This window comes from Choloepus didactylus, chromosome 17 (assembly GCF_015220235.1).
Source record: "Choloepus didactylus isolate mChoDid1 chromosome 17, mChoDid1.pri, whole genome shotgun sequence".
NCBI lineage: Eukaryota > Metazoa > Chordata > Mammalia > Pilosa > Megalonychidae > Choloepus > Choloepus didactylus.
This window is the reverse complement of record NC_051323.1, coordinates 38,359,657-38,379,556: the sequence shown is the minus strand read 5'-3', so window position 1 is coordinate 38,379,556 and position 19,900 is coordinate 38,359,657. Positions and strand designations below refer to the sequence as shown.

The following is a 19,900-nucleotide window of genomic DNA, read 5'->3' as shown; positions in this document are numbered from 1 at the left end:
GTCAAGGCGACCCTCCGGCTCTCCCAGGTCAGTCGTCACCCAAAGCCTCTGTCTGTTTTTTGGGGCTGCGTACCTGTAGTGAGCAGTTCACACTCGCTACTTAAAACCCCAGTTGGAGCTCAGCTGAGCTGTATTCGCTTGCTGGGAGAGAGCTTCTCTCTGGCACCACGAGGCTCCGCAGCTCGGGCTATGGGGGAGGGGGTCTCACGACCTGGTTCCACAGGTTTTACTTACAGATTTTATGCTGTGTTCTCGGGCATTCCTCCCAATTCAGGTTGGTGTATGATGAGTGGATGGTCTCGTTTGTCCCCCCGCAGTTATTCTGGATTATTTACTAGTTGTTTCTGGTTTTTTGTAGTTGTTCCAGGGGGACTGCTTAGCTTCCACTCCTCTCTATGCCGCCATCTTGCCTCTCTCTCAGGGATTGTCTTTTATATCTTTATCCCGCAGTGCAAAACATGTCCTGGAGTGCCAGGCATATCGTAACACATCATAAATATTTCTTGAATAAATGGATTAATGTTGACTTAAAAATAGTGTTGTTTAAAAATAGAATGATTCCTCAGGGTGACTATTCTCAATTTTCAAATGTCCTTGTGGTATAAGAAATGCTTTCTGGATCCTAAGAATTACCATAGAGTTTAAGTAACTTCTTGAGAGAAGGTTTTTCCATAAATCATTATTTACATCATAATGATACTTTTGTTAGAAGTAAAGTGAAATGGCAGAAGGCCTTGAAAATTACTTAAAAGTGTTGCCAATAAGGGTGGCTTTGGGGGGAGTTGATAAGCTAAGCATAGACATACACAGCATTGCTATTTTAAAAGATTTTAATTTTACAGACTACCTTTGAGATAAAATATTTATTTACTGTGACCCTGGAGGATAGCAAGATGGAATTCAAAATGTCAAATGATAAAGGAAGAGAAAGAAAAGGGTAAGGGAAGAAAACTAACATTTATCGAGTCCCAATTTATAAGCCAGACACTGTGCCAAGGCATATAACAAAAAAAATGCTTAATTCTCCCAACAACCTTATTCTACTTTTGCTCAACTTTTATGACAAAAATTAAAATTTGGTCAAAGTCATAAAGCTAGTGAATGTCAAAGCTCTTATTTGAACCCAGGATTTTCTGATTCCAGGCACTAGCATGAAAACAGCAAAATATTTTTCCCTGGAAACATTTATTTATTGACTGCTTTAGACATAGCGCTGACAGTTGTAAAGTGATAGAAGATCAGATCCCTGCCTCCAAAAAGCTTGCTTGGAGATATTATTAACCATACATTTTTAAAAGTTCTTATGCTAAATTATTCTTGTATTTATGCAGATAAAAGTATGGGAGATAAGTCCTTAGTAATCCTTGTCATCCGAAGTTATGTCCTTAGTCCCCCACTCCATGAAAATGTCTTAATTTTTCTTTTGCTAGCCTTGAATAGATTTACATAGGAAGTTTATATCTAGAAAGAAAATCCTGTTAATAGGGAAGAAGTGTAAGCAGATTGATCAGTCAGCACTGTAATTAGATTCCTGTTTTAGAAGATAGTGTATAACCCTACTCTTTGACAAATTAAACATCAAATCTCTACAAACTGAACTCTAACACAGCTATTAACTGAGAGTTTACTGAAAAAGTCTCTGACCAGCCCAATATAATAAGTTCTTTTATTTGATCATAGTTTCTTTCTTTAGAACTGTTGAAACAATTTATATTAATTATATTTTAGCCCTTTCTATAAATGCACATTTATTAACAATTTTAGCACTGAATAATCTTTTTTTTTTTGCTGTATTGAATTATCTCTGAAAATGTGTATTTTCTCAAGTAAGAACTTAAGAATCAAAAAGAAATTTTAAAAAAGAATATTAGTAGAAAACTTATGGAAAATACAGAAATGTCACCTTTAGTTTATAAATCAAAATGTAGTTTTTCTTTCCTTTAAGAATAGTAAGTACTTCTCCCATCCTCACTCCTACCTCCATTTCTAATGAAAAGTCTGTCTTATACTCTCTTTTTTTTTTTTTTTTAAGATTCCCACTAAAAATATTGAAGGTCAGATGACACCCTACTATCCTATAGGAATGGGAAATGGCACACCTTGTAGTTTGAAACAGAACCGACCCAGATCAAGTACTGTGATGTATATATGTCATCCTGAATCTAAGCATGAAATTCTTTCAGTAGCTGAAGTTACAACTTGTGAATATGAAGTTGTTATTTTGACACCACTCTTGTGCAATCATCCTAAATATAGGTAGGATGTGGATTGAATTTTTTAAACTTGAAACATAGACATGCTTTAATATGTTGTGTGCTTAGCTTTTTTTTGCTCTTACTAAACAGGTTCAGGGCATCTCCTGTGAACGACATATTTTGCCAGTCACTACCAGGATCACCATTTAAACCCCTCACCCTGAGACAGCTGGAGCAACAGGAAGAAATACTAAGGGTGCCTTTTAGGAGAAATAAAGAGGTATGAGAAATATCCGATGACATCTTTTCAGTGCTTCACTTTTCCAAATTTCAGAGCATATGTCAATATGTTAATGATTTTTGTAGTACAGTATTAATAATTCATTTCCTGACTCAGCATTTTAAATTCCAATTCTTTAATTGATTCTAATTTTTTTCCTTACTCTAAACCTTTTCAGAACTATTTTAGCATTCTCTTCATCTCCATAATGTCAAAATATTGTAAATTTTGACATCTTATTCATTTCAGCTAGGTTCAATTTTTAGCTAGATACCTGAAATTCCCAGCTAAGCCACTTGAAAGAATAAAATACACTCCATCTCCACCTCATAACACTTCATTTATTCTTTAACTCATTGCCATTTGGCATCAAACTATCATTCTTCTGACACTACTTTCATGAAGGGCAACTGCAGTCTTTTGGTTCTAAATTTGATGGATATACAGAAACTTAATCTTAGTGGCATTCAACACTGCTGAACATCTAAAGCTTGAACTTTTCCTCCTCTCTTGAATTCCAAGTTACTATTCTCTCTCTGGTTCTTTCTTCCCTGTATACTGGTTCTTTCTCTACATCCTTCCTCCTAAAATGTTGACATTCCCCATGATTCTATCCATACTCTCCTTCTCTTCTTACTGTGCATCGCTTCCTTATGTGGGCTCATCCATTCTCATTCTTTCAACTTCCGCAGATGTGCCTGTAAGTTCCACATATGTATCATCAACACTGACCTTTCTCCTGAACTCAAGCCACAATCACAATAACTAACTTATATTGAGTCCTAACAGGTATATTATTAAATCCTCACGGTTCCTCCCTTAATGGAATAGGAAACTGAGGTTCAGTGAGAGGAAGTAATAAGTCACAGATTGGCGATTAGAATCAAAAAGCCTTTTAACTACTTCTCTAAGCTGCTTCCCCCTTTTGATATATTGCCTTCTCTTTTCATACAACTATTGGCTATATCCATATATGTTTCAGTAATCTCAGGCTTATTTTTGCTTTGACACTGACCTTTTTCTTGTCTTCCCTATTGCTTTCTTTTTTTAACCTTTTTTAAATTCAGTTTTATTGAGATATATTCACATACCATACAGTCATCCACAGTGTACAATCAGTTGTTCACAGTACCATCATATAGTTGTGCATTCATCACCACAATCAATTTTTGAACATTTTCCTTACTCCAAAAAAAAATTAAAGTAAGGATAAAAATAAAAGTAAAAAAGAACCACCAAAGCATTCCACCACCACCCCCATCCCACCCTATTTTTCATCTCATTTTGTCCCCATTTTTCTACTCATCAGTCCATACACTGGATAAAGGGAGTGTGAGCCACAAGTTTTTCACAATCATATAGTCACACCATGTAAGCTACATAGTTAAACAGTTGTTTTCAAGAATCAAGGCTACTGGGTTGCAGTTCAGCAGTTTTGGGTATTTCCTTCTAGCAATTCCCAGTCACTAAAAAGTAAAAAGGGATATCTATATAGCACATAAGAATGCCCTCCAGAGTGACCTCTCGACTCCATTTGAAATCTCTCAGCAACTTTATTTTGTTTCATTTCGCCTCCCACTTTTGGTCAAGAAGATTTTCTCAATCCCACAATGTCGGATCCAGGCTCATCTCTGGGAGTCATGTCATACGTTGCCAGGGAGATTTAAACTCCTGGGAGTCAAGTCTCTTGTAGCAGGGAGGGCAGTGAGTTTGCCTGTCAAGTGAACTAGGTCATTTTTCTTATCTGTCCTTTTATTTATATCTAACTCTAATCATTCACTAAGAACTATCAGTGATACTTTCTGAGTGCTTTTCAAATCTGTCCTGTCATTAGATTAGGCCTTCATCATTTGCTAGGACCAGAAATTGGTCTCCTCACTTATCCCTCTTCTAATCCTTCCTACATAGCTGATAAAATGCTTTCTAAAATGAACATTGATTATGTATTTAGTCCTTTGGTGTTTTTTTTTTTTTTAATTAAATTCAGTTTTATTGAAATACATTCACATACCATACAGTCATCCATGATGTACAATCAACTGTTCACAGTACCCTCATATAGTTATGCATTCATCACCACAATCTGTTTCTGAACATTTTCCTTATACCAGAAAAAATCAGAATAAGAATAAAAAATAAAAGTAAAAGAGAACACCCAAATCCTCCCCTCCCATCCCACCCTATTTTTCATTTAGTTTTTGTCCCCATTTTTCTATTCATCCATCCATATACTAGATAAAGGGAGTGTGATCCACAAGGTTTTCACAATCACACTGTCACCCCTTGTAATCTACATTGTTATACAGTCGTCTACAGGAGTCCAGACTAGTGGGTTGGAGTTTGATAGTTTCAGGTATTTACTTCTAGCTATTCCAATACATTAAAATCTAAGAGGTGTTATCTATATAGTGCATAAGAATGTCTACCAGAGTGACTCTCAACTCCATTTGAAATCTTTCAGCCACTGAAACTTTATTTCATTTCATTTTGCATCCTCCTTTTGGTCAAGAAGATGTTCTCAATCCCATGATGCCGGGTCCAGATTCATCCCCGGGAGTCATATCCTGCGTTGCCAGGGAGATTTACAACCCTGGGAGTCAGGTCCCACGTAGTGGGGAGGGCAGTGAGTTCACCTGCTGAGGTAGCTTAGTTAGACAGAGAGAGGGCCACATCTGAGCAACAAAGAGGTACTCGGGGAGACTCTTAGGCACAATTATATGCAAGTTTAGCCTCTCCTTTGCAGTAACGAGCTTCATAAGGGCAAGTCCCATGATAGAGGTCTCAGCATATCAAACCACCAGTCCTAATGTTTGTGGCAACATCAGCAACAGTCCAGGCTTCACCGTTATCTTTTACCCCAGCTATATTGAACAACTTATAGTTCCCTAAAAGTACCATATTCTTTCTGGCCTCTTTGTCTTTGGATATACTTTTTTCCCTCTCGGTTCCCTGTTTTCCTTCTTCCCTTCACTTGATGAACTTCTTTCTGTGCTTAAAGATTTTATTCCAGGGTCACTTCTTTGGAAATGAGCCAGCAATTATAGTGAATTACCCCAGGAAGAGGGAAATGCTTCCTCTTCTCTGATCCTCTATTTTATTCAGTCTTGTATTATGCCACTTACATGGCTAAAATTGGTTGTTTTATATGCTCTTACATTAAGAAACTTTGCATTTTGAAGAAAATGCTTTTTTCATTTAAGGATTTCCAGCTCCTTGCATAATGCCTGCCATGCTGTAGGTGCTTAATGATTGTCGAATTAACTAATATAGCTACAAAGTCTGTTTCTCCCCTTCCTCTTGAGTACTGTTTGTAAAACTATTGCCAAACTCTTTGTGGATGCCATACCAACAGTCATTCTGACAGGAGGGAAAAGTGGTCTTAACATTATTCTGCAGTTTGATTTGGAGTGCTGTATTAAAAGATTTGACATGGAATTCTCTTCTAGTCATCTCCTTGATGGTAATCTAAATATGACAGGTACTTAAAGGTTAATCTAATCAAAATGCTTCAAAAATCTCAATTTTCATTGCTTTTCAAAGAAGTACCAGTTTACTTTTCTTTAAAGTGTGTTTAATCTGCCATTTGAGAAAAGTAGATATAAAAACTATAGATGATGATGTTTTGAAAATTCTTATAGATCTTTAGAGCAGTTCCTAAATGCTTACCTGTATGAAAATCTTCGGTGATACTGTAGTATGAGTAATTACTTAAAAACTGGTCATCTTTATTTCAGAATCACTGTTTTAATAAATCTAGTTTATTACATATTATTTTTTAAAATTTGTGTTTGACATATGGTTTGCTGTTTAAGTTTGGATTAAGCTTTACCATAAATACAAGGAATTTGTTTTCTTTTATTTTTTAAACAAAAATACAGATTTGGCTATTAGAAACTTGGTTTGATGTTCTGCCTGTTTACTGTAGTAAGTTAATTTGAAGATGACTGGACTACTAATATTGAATTTTATGAATTTCCAAATCCTACTACAAAACTACTATCATTCTTTTACTAGAATAATTTTCCTTAAAGTGAAAGTAGATGTTCTATCCAAAAGACACAACAATAAGAAATGGCCATACTTGTATTCTTTCTACCTCTTTCCCTTATCTCAATTGCACATCTCACTATGCAGAATTATTGCTTTTCTTCATTAACCTTAATAGATCACATATATTCTAAATTATTTCTTTGGTATATTAGACTTTTTAGCTCTTTAGAAATAGTGGCTATGTCTACTTCATTTTTAATGCTCAGCACTTAAATTAGTGACAAGAACATAGTAGACACTAAATGTAGAAAAGTTTTATACCATAAAGCTCAAGATCTTTTCATAAAATAAGAAGCTATCTTGGCAGTCCTTATTCTTCCTGGTACTGGGGGAAAAGAGGGGGTAAGATCATTGGTTTCTAGAGTTATAATGAGTTCAAATTTGAAGATTTCAAGTGGATCAAGAAAAAGATTTGACCACCAGATGGTAGTAACATACAAGCTATTTATTAGGATGATGCTTCAACAGGTTTGCATGAGAGGAAAAAATTTTCTCAGCAGGAGACCTTCTAGAGTCAGGGGGAGCCACCAGAAAGAGAACCAGGGCAAGGGAAAACTCCCAAGGGAAGAAGAGGATTGGGGGCTTACATGTCTAGGCATTGTCACAAAGTCAGAATGACAGGGAGTCTCTGAGCCATAGAACTCTGAAGTGCTGAAGCAGCTTGGGGCCTTGTAACCACGGAATTTTGTCGTATCTCTGGCTAGCAGATATTGGGCACAGTTTTGTAGCATATGCAAAACAGGTCAGCTCCAAAAGGCTATTTTAAAAAAATCAGATTTGTAAAAATTTGGTGCCCTTGGACTTTTCTAATGGACCCAGGCAGTTTTGAGGAAGTAAACAGCAAAGCAGGGCCAAAGCACAGAGGCCATCTTGGGCTCATGTATATAGCCCAGTTACTCCTAATAAGCTGAAATAGAAACAGAAGAACCACAGTTGGTCAGTCAGTGGCAATTACAACTGGTGTAAAAGGAGACATAGTATACACTATACATTCATTAGGAGCCCTATTCAATTTTTTAAAACTTTTTCATTCAATTATAATTGTTACACTTCTTGTTCATTTCTGGTCTAGATTATTACATCTCTACTCACTGTCAATACTCAGTTAACCATCAGATTCTAACTCATTATCCTCTTTCCTAAGCATCCTCCTCTCTGTCCCAACTCTGTCACTCCCTTACTTATATTCTCTTCATCTCTGGCTTACTGCAACTCCTAATTTGATTTCCCATCTCCAGATTTGTCCCTGCTATCCTTCTTCCCTGCTACTAGTAAAGTAATTACTTAAATATATGATCACACCAAATCTTTGCTGAAAACCCATTAGAGAGGGTCCAAACTTAGTATTATATTATATATATATATAATACTAGCATTATATATAGTTATCTACCATATAGTGCCTGCTTCTCTCTTTAGTTTTAAATATTCAACCCCCATACCTTTGTTCTTACCTCTTCCCCAAGTTCACATACATTGGCATACACAGAGACACAGAACACATGCACAAAACTCACAAACTTGCATTTATGTTTCAAGAATTGATTAAGAGTTTTCTCTCTGTGAAGTCCTTATGCTTCAATTCTTGGTCAAAGTCTCTGAATCACCCTTTCCTCTGTGATTCTGCTGTTCCTTGTACCCTCATTAATTTATGTCTTCCCTATTAAATTGCAGGTTCCTCCAGGGCAGCAACCAGGTCCTGCTGTGTTTGAATAATTAGTAACAAATATTTCCTCCCACACAGCTTATCTTTTCCCTATTTGTTATCCTTTCTCCATACTGACCACATTTTCCAAAACTTGATGTAGGGCACAAAGTCTAACAAGTTAAGAAGTACTTAATAAGAATAATGGGACAAAATATCTAAGATGAGAATATTATGAGATGTAGGTTCAGGATGGTCACCATACCCTTAACTGTTAACTGGAGCTAACATTTGTTTAAAGCTTTTTCTATACTAAGAAGTATTTATTACAAATACTAGTTAGTATTGCAAAATTCATTTTCTTAAAACACATTAAAAACCAATGAGCCAATTGTAGCAAATGTACCACATTAATGCAAGGTATTAATAATAGGGGATATGTAGAAACTCTGTTTTCTGCATGATTTTTCTGTAAACCTACAACTTCTCTACTTAAAAAGAAAAAAAACAGCAACTTTTATTTTCCAGGTATGACACAGAAGCCCTGAAACATATATATGTTTAATTTTAGGAAGAGTTGCAGTCAACTAAAGAAGAGAGATTTCCTGCAATCCACAAGCCCATTTCTGTTGGCTCTCAGCCAGTGCTCACTGTTGGAACAACCCACATATCCAAATTGACAGATGACCAGCTCATAAAAGAGTTCCTTAGTGGTTCTTATTGCTTTCATGGGGTGAGAAATGAACCTTCAGTTTCAATAGTCATCTTACAACCTTTACTTTTCAGTTTTTTAATCAATGGGCATTAATAACATTGAAAAGGTTTTTGTCTGAGAGAAATGTCAGGATTCTGGAAGCCTCCTGATGGTCATTTTCTCTTTACATCTGGCCACTTAGGTGTATAATCTCTTCTGTAGCCATTATATTGTCTTTATTCATGAGCTACAATTTGACCTTAAATCTGGCAGAAAATACATATAACAAGTCATATATGAGTCTGGTCAATTGCTAGATGGATATCAATGATTGTATGTCCTACATTTTAGTTATCACATTTAAAATTTAATTTCTACAAAAGTAAAATTTTGCCCCTGACTAATAGCTACAGTAGGAAATATACTTTATAGTAGAATTTTCATTTTGACTCATTTTACCAAGACAGTACAGCATTTATCCTCTGTACTTTCTAATTTTTAAATTTCTTAATAACTTTTTATTTTAATTTTCATCTATATTATTGCTGTCACACATAAAAAATTATATATATTTCTATTACTATCATGTGGAAATAATTGAGAGAAGTCCCAGTCCCCCTTTCTCTGTGTATAACTTGATGTTCTCTCTCCTTTAGGGTGTTGGCTGGTGGAAATATGAATTCTGCTATGGCAAACATGTACATCAATACCATGAGGTATACAATAGCATTTATATCATTCTGTCACTTAGATGGATTAAAGTTTTTAACATCTTTTGTGGAAAAAAAGGGATTGGTTTTATTTTGAATTATGAGAGTATTTTAATCTGAAGTATTCACGTATCTCTAAGCTTTGGAAAATACAAAACTTGGTGTTGTCTTAGTAGTCATAAAATTACATTGTTTATTAATTACTCAATTTCATGTATTATGGTGGAATATACCACTAGCTCTGGTTGAGAAATTAGTCAACCAGAGAATTAGTTTGTATAATTCATCTTTAAATTAAGAAAATAAATGATAGGGTAGTACATTATCCTAGATATGTACATATCCTACTCGAGTTAGTAAAATAGGATAAATTCAGCAAGTTTCTCAGCTAAAAGAAGGTGCCATATTATCCAAGTTTAAAATAAAATAAAGATTGCATATATTGACTTTTATTTGTTTATTAATTTTGTTACTCAGATAGCATATTCTCCCTACTTGAGTCAGACTGCTTAAATTCAGAGATTCAAACCCCAATGATTTTTTTTTTATCATAGATTTACTTTGATTAGTAAATGGCTCAACATTGAAAACAAGCTTTAATTAATAAATATTGACTTGGCTGCTATAAAAGGCTCTTCTCATTTCCTAAAAGAAATAATTATTTGTAATTAGAAAATACTGTATTCATCCTCTCAAGATATCTGAGTTGATCTTAAATGCCAAGATGGATCATACCGGGAAACTCATCAATTTAACTTCCATACTTAAATCATATCAAATATATATGCAGCGTCTGTAAACTAAGTATTCTTTCCATTTACCCTTTCTCCTTTGCAGATGTTTTATTTATTTTTAGTAACATTTGTTATTTTAATACAGAAAAAGGATTAAAGTACCATCTAACTATTACCTACATAATGCCCAATGACTTTTTAATTGAAAGAATATATACCAGAAATTTAAAATGAAAAGTGAAATTATTATTCTCCACCATTGTCCCACTTCCCAAAAGTAACTGCTGTTAACATTTGCTTAGTAAACCATCCATAAGAAAAAAAAATGTGTATACATAAATGTTGATACAACCTTTTTATTTATACAGAAGAGATCATAGTAAGCACAGTTCTCTACACTTGTTCTTTTCACTTAGTATCTTGGAAATCTTTTCATGTCAGCAACAGTCATTCTCATTCTTTTCAGCAGAGGGTTATGTATGTACCCACTATGTATTTAACCAGACCTTTATTGATGGATCTTTAAATTGTTTCTGATTTTTGCAGTTATAGACGGTATTTTAATGCACATGCTTAAATTGTTTTATTGGTGTACTTTTATGAGTATATTCATATGAAGCATTTAATTTTAATGGCTAGGTCAAATAAATACATACTGGAAAATTGCCTTCCAAAGTTGACAGTTTGTACTCTCGTTAGTAATGGCTGTTTTCCAAAGACTTGCCAACACTAGCTTTTATCAAACTTATTTTTGCTAAGGTCATATAACCTAAAACTTTTTTGAGAAACTCTGCTCAGTGCTTTGGGAGTTATAAATAATAATAGTTTACAAATAATAGTGCTCACTCTGTGTTAGGCATTGATCTAAGTACTTTACACATTTTAACTCATATAATCCCCCTAACAATCCTCAGAGGTGGGTATTGTTCTGAGATGAGGAAATGGAAACAAAGGTTTAGTAACTTGCTTAAAAATCACATAGGTTGTAAATAGTGAAACTGGAATTCAAACCCAGGCAGTCTTGCTCCATAATCAAACCTCTTAAACACTTGACTCTGCTGCTTTAATCCCCATCTGTCTAGGAATTTAGAGTCTAGTTGCTGAAAGAATGTTTCTGTTCTCTTCCATCAAGCAATAAGCTCCATTAGGGCAGTGTCTATGCTTGTTTCCTTTGCCGCTGTATGGGTTTTTAACTCTACTAATCAGATGTATATTCATGCCCAGCATGATACCTGGCATAAAATATAAAGGAATGAAAGAAGAAAGGACCTAGTAGTGCACAGATAAGATTGTGTATGTTGTTGTTTTTAAAAATAATAAAGTAATACTGTAGTGGAAAAGTTCATTGTGAATTGAAATTCAGAAGATAGGCAAAATGAGGACAGAATTTTCTCAACAGTCTTGAAATAAGGGTAGTGTCAAATGTGTAGTGTGAAAACCAGCATAGCTTGAAGATTTGCATTTGAAAGAGTAAAAGTAATATAAAATGAGGCTCAGTTTGGCTGCAGGGTAAGAGATAAACCAAAAGATTTAACTAAGAATTACAGTAGTATGTGGTTGTAATATCTAGGTATGAAAGATTAAACTCGCAGGTCGGGCCAGGGAAATTGGTAAGAGGCTGTCAATGGGAATGTTAGAGAAAGAATCTGAAGGCAAGAACATCTCCAGGAAAGAAAAATTGACAGGACTGATAGATGAAGGAGTGGAAGGAGTTAGAAGAGTAAAAAATGGCTCTAGACCTAGAACTAGCCTGACTAGAAAGTAGTTACATCATTCACAGAAACAAGGAATAAAGATAATGAGCTCAAATTTCTACTCATTGAGTATGACTAAATCATCACATCTAAATGTAGATATCCAGTGTGTAAATAAGGATGACTTCAACTTACAGGTATTGGTCATCTGTATAAATGTCTCCTTAATGCCGTGAACCACACATTATCACAAATATTTTTTCATGTATTAGGACAAAGATAGTGGGAAAACCTCTGTGGTTGTGGGAACATGGAACCAAGAAGAGCATATTGAATGGGCTAAGAAGAATACTGCTAGAGCCTATCATCTTCAAGACGATGGTACCCAGACAGTCAGGTAAAGATTAACTTTATTTGCCTTTGGATCTGATTAGTAGAATTAAAAACTCAGAATATTTAAAAACACAAAAATTTAAACACTTAAGTAAAATCCCTAGTCCAGTCTTTTTTAGGGGACATCTCTCAGGTTAGTTTCTTTTCTTAAGGAAGCAACACAGTGTAATATATAAGAGCACAGTCTCTGGAGTCAGACTACCTGGATTCTGTTGCAATTCTTCACTTACTACCTTAGGCAAGTTACATAATCTTTTTAAAACCTCACTTTTCTTGTCTCATATATTTGCCTCATAAGATTGTTGTGGACATTTAAATGAGGTAATTCATATAAAGCATAGTGCCTGTCAATGGCATTCAGTAAACGTTGCTTCCTCTTCCAATGATGGTAGCAAGAGTGATGGTGGTGTTTATACCAATAATTGCTCAATTCTGAATATTAGGTCTAAGACTCTTATAAAGCATTTTCTCCTTTTGTGTGTTATCTTTTCTTCTTTGAGGTATTTAATTCTATAAAAATACTCTAGCATGTCCCTTTCTTGCCTAGCTTTCATAAGGTAATGGTTGGAAACAGTTGAACGTTACAGTGGCTTTTCAAAAAACTGCCTCACATCTCTTTTGTGCTATATAGGTATATTTTGTTAAAATAGAAGTAAATTAATCTATAAGTCCCCAAGAATAACTAAGTTTTAGCTTTTCTTTTAGTCTGTTGACAGTGACATTTGTTATTCATTCTTTTTCCTTCTCAGGTGTTAACTTTGTCTCTCCTAGCTTGGACGGTATTGACAAACTCCAATTTCAAAATGTGCTGGCTTTTCTGGCTGAACAAAATCAAAGTTAGGAAAATTAAGAGACAGACATTTAAGTAGTGTAATATAATAAACAGATTGAAGAGATTGATTTTTCTTACACTCGTATATGCTTCCTGTGAAAATAGCTCGTATATGTTTCATGTGCAACAAATATTGAAGCATGGGTGTGTGAGAATAGCAAAATCAAAGCTTTTCATTAGATCCTCCTCATTTGGAGTTTATAGCTTGGCCTGGACTTTTGCACTACCTACCTATGGATGTATTTTAATGGGATTAACTAAATGGAGAATGGAAGATCAGAAAACTATGTTCCACAAAGCAAAAAATATACAAGGGCTGGGGAAAAGGTTAACTTTAAAAGAATAACTTTTTTTAAAGCATCTAACCATAACTATTTGTATACAAACAAATATATAAATAATATGCAAGTTGAAGGCCATTATTATTAACCAGTGGAAAGTATCTCTATATTCTCTTTATAAAATATGAGAGACTTCCTCTGTAACTTATCCCTAAAAATATATATTTTTAAAGAATATTTTATAGCCAAGTTTTTTACTAATGCAAAACTGATCCCTTTAACCATCTTCTAACTTTTCCTTTTATATATTTATTCTAAATTAGTGAGGTTTTAGTTTAATAAAGTTTGTTTGTTTCTCCAATTCAGGATGGTGTCACATTTTTATGGGAATGGAGATATTTGTGATATAACTGACAAACCAAGACAGGTGACTGTAAAACTAAAGTAAGTTGGACTACCAATTCATTCTTTATGCCTTTCTCTTTCAACTTCTCCCTATGGAAAAAAAAATGTAAATATAAAATTAATTATGATTATAATCATCATAAAATTATACAGAGTTCACTTAATTGGGCTTTTTATAGTTTAAGAAGGAAACTATCAAAAATAATCTTACTGAGGCCTATCTCTAAACTTTAAGATGCTGATCCCCTAGCGTATGTTGTCACAAATATTGGGACTGGAGGTTTGATGTGCTGAGCCCTCAAGCATGGGACTTGCCCTTATGAAGCTCATTACCACAAAGGAAAGTCTAAAGTTGTATGTAATGGTGCCTAAGAGTCTCCCCCTGAGTACCTCTTTGTTGCTCAGATGTGGCCCTCTCTCTCTCTAACTGAGCCATCTCGACAGGTGAACTCGCTGCCCTCCCCCCTACGTGGGACCCAACTCCTAGGGTTGTAAATCTCCCTGGCAACGCAGAGAATGGCTCCCGGGGATGAATGTGGACCCGGCATCGTGGGACTGAGAGTATCTTCTTGACCAAAAGGGGGATGCAAAATGAGACGAAATAGTTTCAGTGGCTGAGAGATTCCAGATGGAGTCAAGAGGTCACTCTGGTGGACATTCTTATGCACTATATAGATAACACCTCTTAGGCTTTAATGTATTGGAATAGCTAGAAGTAAATACCTGAAACTACCAAACTCCAACCCAGCAGTCTGGACTCCTGAAGACAATTATATAATAATGTAGATTACAAGGGGTGACAGTGTGATTGTGAAGACCTTGTGAATCACACCCCCTTTATCTAGTGTATGGATGAGTGGAGGAATGGGGATAAAAGCTAAAGGACAAATGGGGTGGGATGGGGGGATGATTTGGGTGTCTTTTTCACTTTTATTTTTTATTCTTGTTCTGGTTCTTTCTGATGTAAGGAAAATGTTCAGAGATAGACTGTGGTGATGAACGCATAACTATGTTACCATACTGTGGACAGTGGATTGTATATCATGGATGATTGTATGGTGTGTGAATGTATTTCAATAAAACTGAATTTAATAAAAAAAAATAATAATCTTACTGTATGAATTGGGCAGTATCCTAAAGTACTTTCTGTTGTAGGTGTAAAGAATCAGATTCTCCTCATGCTGTTACTGTATATATGCTAGAGCCTCACTCATGTCAGTATATTCTTGGGGTAAGTAAAAATATAAAAATCAGAAATTCAGTTTTGGGCCATGGTTTAATTTCTGGTATTAAGCCTAGAGAGGCCCCTTAGAAGTTTCCAAGACTTATAATCCCATACCACTTCTGTTAAACCTGACACCTTTTTAAATTGAGGTATAATTTACATAAAATAAAATGCACAGATCTTAAGTGTTTAGTTTGATAAGTGTTGATAATTGTATATACCCATGTAACTATCATCCAAAACAAGGTATCTGTCATTGCAGAAAGTTCTCTCATAGCCCTTTCCAGTCCATGTCTTCTCCCTGTCAAAGACAACCACTGTCTGATTAGTTTCGCATCTTTTTGAATTTCATATGAATAGAGTAATAGAATTTTTTCGTGACTGGCCTGTCTGGCTCAACATAATGTTTTTGAGACTCAGCCATGTTACATGTATTATTACTTCGTTATCTTTTCACTCTTGTCTTTGCTGAATAAAATTCTTTTGTGTGAGTATTACAGGTTTGGTTTTCCATTTTTCTATAGATTGTTTTTGTTTATTATGAGTAAGACTTCTATGAGCATTTAAAAGTGTTTTTGTGGTCATATGTTTTCATTTCTCTTGGGTAAATACTTACAAATGAAAATGCTGAGTCATAGATTAGATGCATGTTTAACTTTATTAGAAATTGCCAAACAGTTCTCCTAAGTGGTTGCAACATTTTACACTCTTACCAGCAATGTATGAGAGTCCAGTTGCTCTGCATCCAAATCAACATATGGTAATTATCAGTGTTTTTTATTTTAGCCACGTTCGTGGTAGTAATTTGCATTTCCCTTATGATCATGATCACCTTTTCATGTGATTATTGTCAGTCATGTATCTTTTGTCAAGTGTCTAGCCAAGTCTTCTACTAATTTTTTAAATTGAATTGGTTATGTTCTTGTTGTTTATCGGAGTTCAAATACATTCTGGATATGAGTTCTTTGTGTTTGTATTGCACATATTTTTTTTCCAATGTGTGTCTTGCCTATTTTATTTTCTTCATAATGTCTTTTCAGGAGCAAAATTGTTTTTTTTAGATTTTAATCAAGTTCGGTTTATCAATTTTTCCCATTCTATGGCTACTGCTTTTTGTGCTGTAAAAAATTTTTGCTGTCCCAAAGGCAAGAAGATGCTCTCCTGTTTTCTTCTAGAATTTTTGTAATTCTTACTTTGGTTATGTTATGCCTAAATGCGGTTTTATTTATATTTATCCTGTTTGGGATTCCCTGAGCTTCTTGGATTTGTGTGCTGATGTCATTCATCAGTTTTGGAAAATTCTTGGCCATTATCTCAAATATTTCTTCTGCATGATTCTTTTGTTCCTCTATTAAACATGTGTAATTAAAACTTGCCCCAAACTATCATATACTTTTTCTTTTTTCCTACTCTTTTTTGTTGTTTGTTTCTATTTGGGTCATTTCCATTGACGTCTTTTCAAATTCACTAATTCTTCCCTGTGCTGTGTCCAGTCTAGCCCATCAAATTAATTCTTCATTTCTGATATATTTTTCTTTTCTAAAATTTCCATTTGAAATGTTCTTTTTTTTTTATGGTGTCCTTTTCTCTGCTGAAATTTCCCATCTTTTCACACATTATCTACCTTTTCCTCTATTTCTTTTATCATATTTATTATAATTATCTTCATCTGATAATTTCAACATCTGGCCCATCTTTGAGTTGGTTTTTTTGGTTGTTTCTTTGCTTAACTATAGATCACTTTTTCTTGCTTCTTTGCGTATTTCATAGTTTTTATTATATGTTGGACATTTTGTAAAAGAACAAGAAAGACAAAAATAAATAATACTTACCTCCAGAAAAAAGCATGCTGTTTCTATCAAGCAGGTAATGGGGTGGGTCAACTTAATCTGTGGTTAAGCTGGACCAAGACTTGATCCCAGCTTTGGTTAAGTTCAGTTCACCGTTGATTTCAAATATTTTCAGGGTGGGATTAGGACTTACCATGCAGCAGGGCTAGAGATCTGAGATTCCAACATTTTCTTTTAAGCCCAGCCATCTGCTTTCCAAACTGTTTATTTGCTGTCTCTGTTTACAGCCCAACTGCTAGCTTTTGAGTATTTGGAGAATTTTTTCTGCTTCCAGCTTCCTGTGCCTCAGGAACTCTCTCTGAACCCTGCTACCCTGCACCCATCCTCCAGAATGCCTCTGTACTGTACTCGGTGACGGTCCAGAGAACCTCAGGGGGATTTCTCTCAGCCCTCCTCCCACAACTCTAACCTTCAGAAGCCAGCAGTTTCTTCTTGTACTCGTTAAGTCCAAGAGTGTTTCACTGGATTTAGCTCATCTTTCCTGCCCTTATCAGCCTTTGGCAGCTGCTGCCTTACCCTTGATGAATTCTCAGAGTGTTTTGGAGATTTGGGTGAGTACACACTCACTCTGTGGCTGGGGCTCTTCAGGCTTCCAAATCGTCACACCAGTCAGCTTGTGCAAATTCCACTCAGTTTACACAAATTCTTCTCATCCTTCTCTTTCCAGATTCTTCTTCTTCCCACTGCTCCATAAGGAATTAAAGCATCCACAGGTCTCTTTCTGAATTTTAGATCATTTAGGTTTCTTTGAATCATCTTCTGACAGTTTAAAGAAAAGGAGAACAAATTAATTTTGTAGCTTATCCAGCTTGTTCTTATGTTAGGATAAGAGCAGTTTGTGACTTTTACATCCTAACAGGAAGTGGAAACCAAATCCTGGAATTTTAATACTTACAATTGGAAAGGCTTTCTAAAATTTTATTTTCTTCTCTCTGAAAGTAACTATAAAAGAATCCTAGAGTTGAAAGTTCTTTGCCGAATACTAATCAGAATATCTTGACAAGCTCTCTACGTTGAAGTCTTCAGGCATGGGATCAAAAATGAAAGATTATAACTACCCAGATACAAAAGATTATTTCATTGTCTTTACCCACATACTCTTTGACCTTCAGTTGTTACTAAAAGGTAGTTGGAATAGAATACTTTTCCTCATTTAGATTCAATATCAAAAACAAAATAAGAAAATTCTATTTCCCTGAGAGGAAAGTTAAATTACTTAACTCAAGGGCATATTAGTAAATTAGTGATAGCTGGCAAACAAACAAAAATCTAGTATGAAAAAGTGGGTTTCTTATACCATTAAAAATAATAAGTAATGTGTCTATCATATCTACTTCCTACCTCTACCCCTTACCCCAGTCATCCTGGATGAGAACTTAAACACTGGAACTATTTCAGACTGTTTAACTCTTTGGGATGTTAAGGAGCAGAAAGTGAGTGCTCTGAATCCAAACTGCCAGGATGAATTCCAGCCTAGTTAGTTACTAGAACTATGACTTCAGGCAAGTTTTTAATTTCTCTGTGCCTCAGATTCTTCATCTGTGTAATGAAAATTAAAGTAGTACTTGCCTCATAAGTTTATTGAAAGATTAAATAAAATAATACATGAAAAATACTTAAAGCAAACCATCAATGAATGTTAATTATTATTATAAAGTGATTAAAAAGCCCATCATAATTCTTTTTTAAATCCCTTTATTTACTATTAAGGAAGTACTACTTCATGATAAATTAAGTTATAATATTTTCTCACAGAGTAAACTGGAAAAATGGATCATCATCCAGAAAATTATGGTTAAATTTTTCTTGGCCTTTTACTTGAACTGTACATACTACTGATTGTTTTGCCATCATTTTCTATTTTTGTTGTGTAAGCCCCAGCTATGTATTACTCTCTTTTCCTGCCCTCTCCTCCTTTTCTCTTTTGGTTCTTTTACTTTAGAGATAAAAATACCTTCTCTACCTATCTGATATTTTACATGAATTACTAAAAACTTACTTTTAAAAATCTCAATTTGTAAAAATAACATTAGGTAGTTTGTTCAAAACAAGGACTTGTATACATTTAGCAGATGTATATACATTGATTCATTCACCAGAATAATACTGAATGAAGAAAGTGTTCAGCTTGACAAATTTTTAATAGTTTTGTTGTTGTTGTTCTTTAGGTTGAATCTCCAGTGATCTGTAAAATCTTAGATACAGCAGATGAAAATGGACTTCTTTCTCTCCCCAACTAAAGGGTAATAAAGTTGGGGGAAAGAAAAGGTCATTGAAAGTCATGATGATTTCTATCTTCTGTGACCATTTGTCTCATTATTGAACTCTCAGCCATTGGACCTCATCTAAAGGATTGTATAAAAGGACTCTCAACCACTTTGTGAATATATATGTGTATATAAGAGGTTATTGATAAACTTCGAAGGCAGACATTTGTCTCACTTTTTTCATTTTTGTTGTATCTTATGAAACGATTTTGCGTGTTTTTTTCTTGTTTGGATTATGTGATTCCAAAATAAATCTCATCCAGGCAATTTAAAGTCCAGACTAATTAAATGTCATAATGGTTGTACCTACTGGAAGATTTTTAATAGCAGACTTAATTATATATATTATAGTGTATATAACTACTTAATAAAGTAAAGATAATGAAGAAAGATAGAAATCAATGGGAGGATGTTTAAATGAGAGACCAAGTAAAATATGTAAACTCTAAGTTTAAAATCCTTTCAACAACAAGATGGCAGACTGGTGAGCTGTATGTTTTAGTTACTCCTCCAGGAAAGTAGGTAAAAAGCCAGGAACTGCGTGGACTGGACACCACAGAGCAATCTGTCTTTGGGCATACTTCATACAACACTCATGAAAACGTGGAACTGCTGAGATCAGCGAAATCTGTAAGTTTTTGCGGC

General features: G+C 34.7%; 2 protein-coding genes across 6 annotated transcripts in view; one reads left to right on the top strand and one right to left on the bottom strand.

Annotated features, from left to right (window-relative positions):
• LOC119512926 (probable G-protein coupled receptor 75) overlaps positions 1 to 19,900 on the bottom strand; it is a 237,164-nt gene that overhangs the window by 164,562 nt on the left and 52,702 nt on the right. The window lies entirely within an intron of this gene.
• Positions 1 to 19,900, top strand: part of ERLEC1 (endoplasmic reticulum lectin 1) — a 46,740-nt gene that overhangs the window by 10,766 nt on the left and 16,074 nt on the right. For 2 of the 4 annotated variants that reach the window (XR_005212484.1, XM_037807753.1), the window contains exons 7-13: positions 2,033 to 2,256; positions 2,346 to 2,475; positions 8,742 to 8,903; positions 9,521 to 9,580; positions 12,275 to 12,399; positions 13,875 to 13,952; positions 15,069 to 15,144. Coding sequence is in view for 3 of the 4 variants with exons in the window: in XM_037807753.1 (XP_037663681.1) it covers positions 2,033 to 2,256; positions 2,346 to 2,475; positions 8,742 to 8,903; positions 9,521 to 9,580; positions 12,275 to 12,399; positions 13,875 to 13,952; positions 15,069 to 15,144 (855 nt within the window). In the remaining variant the exon portion in view is untranslated. Of the gene's footprint in view, positions 1 to 2,032; positions 2,257 to 2,345; positions 2,476 to 8,741; positions 8,904 to 9,520; positions 9,581 to 12,274; positions 12,400 to 13,874; positions 13,953 to 14,357; positions 14,404 to 15,068; positions 15,145 to 19,156; positions 19,529 to 19,900 lie in introns of those variants that run through there. The other 2 variants (XM_037807752.1, XM_037807754.1) reach the window with 2 other exon arrangements.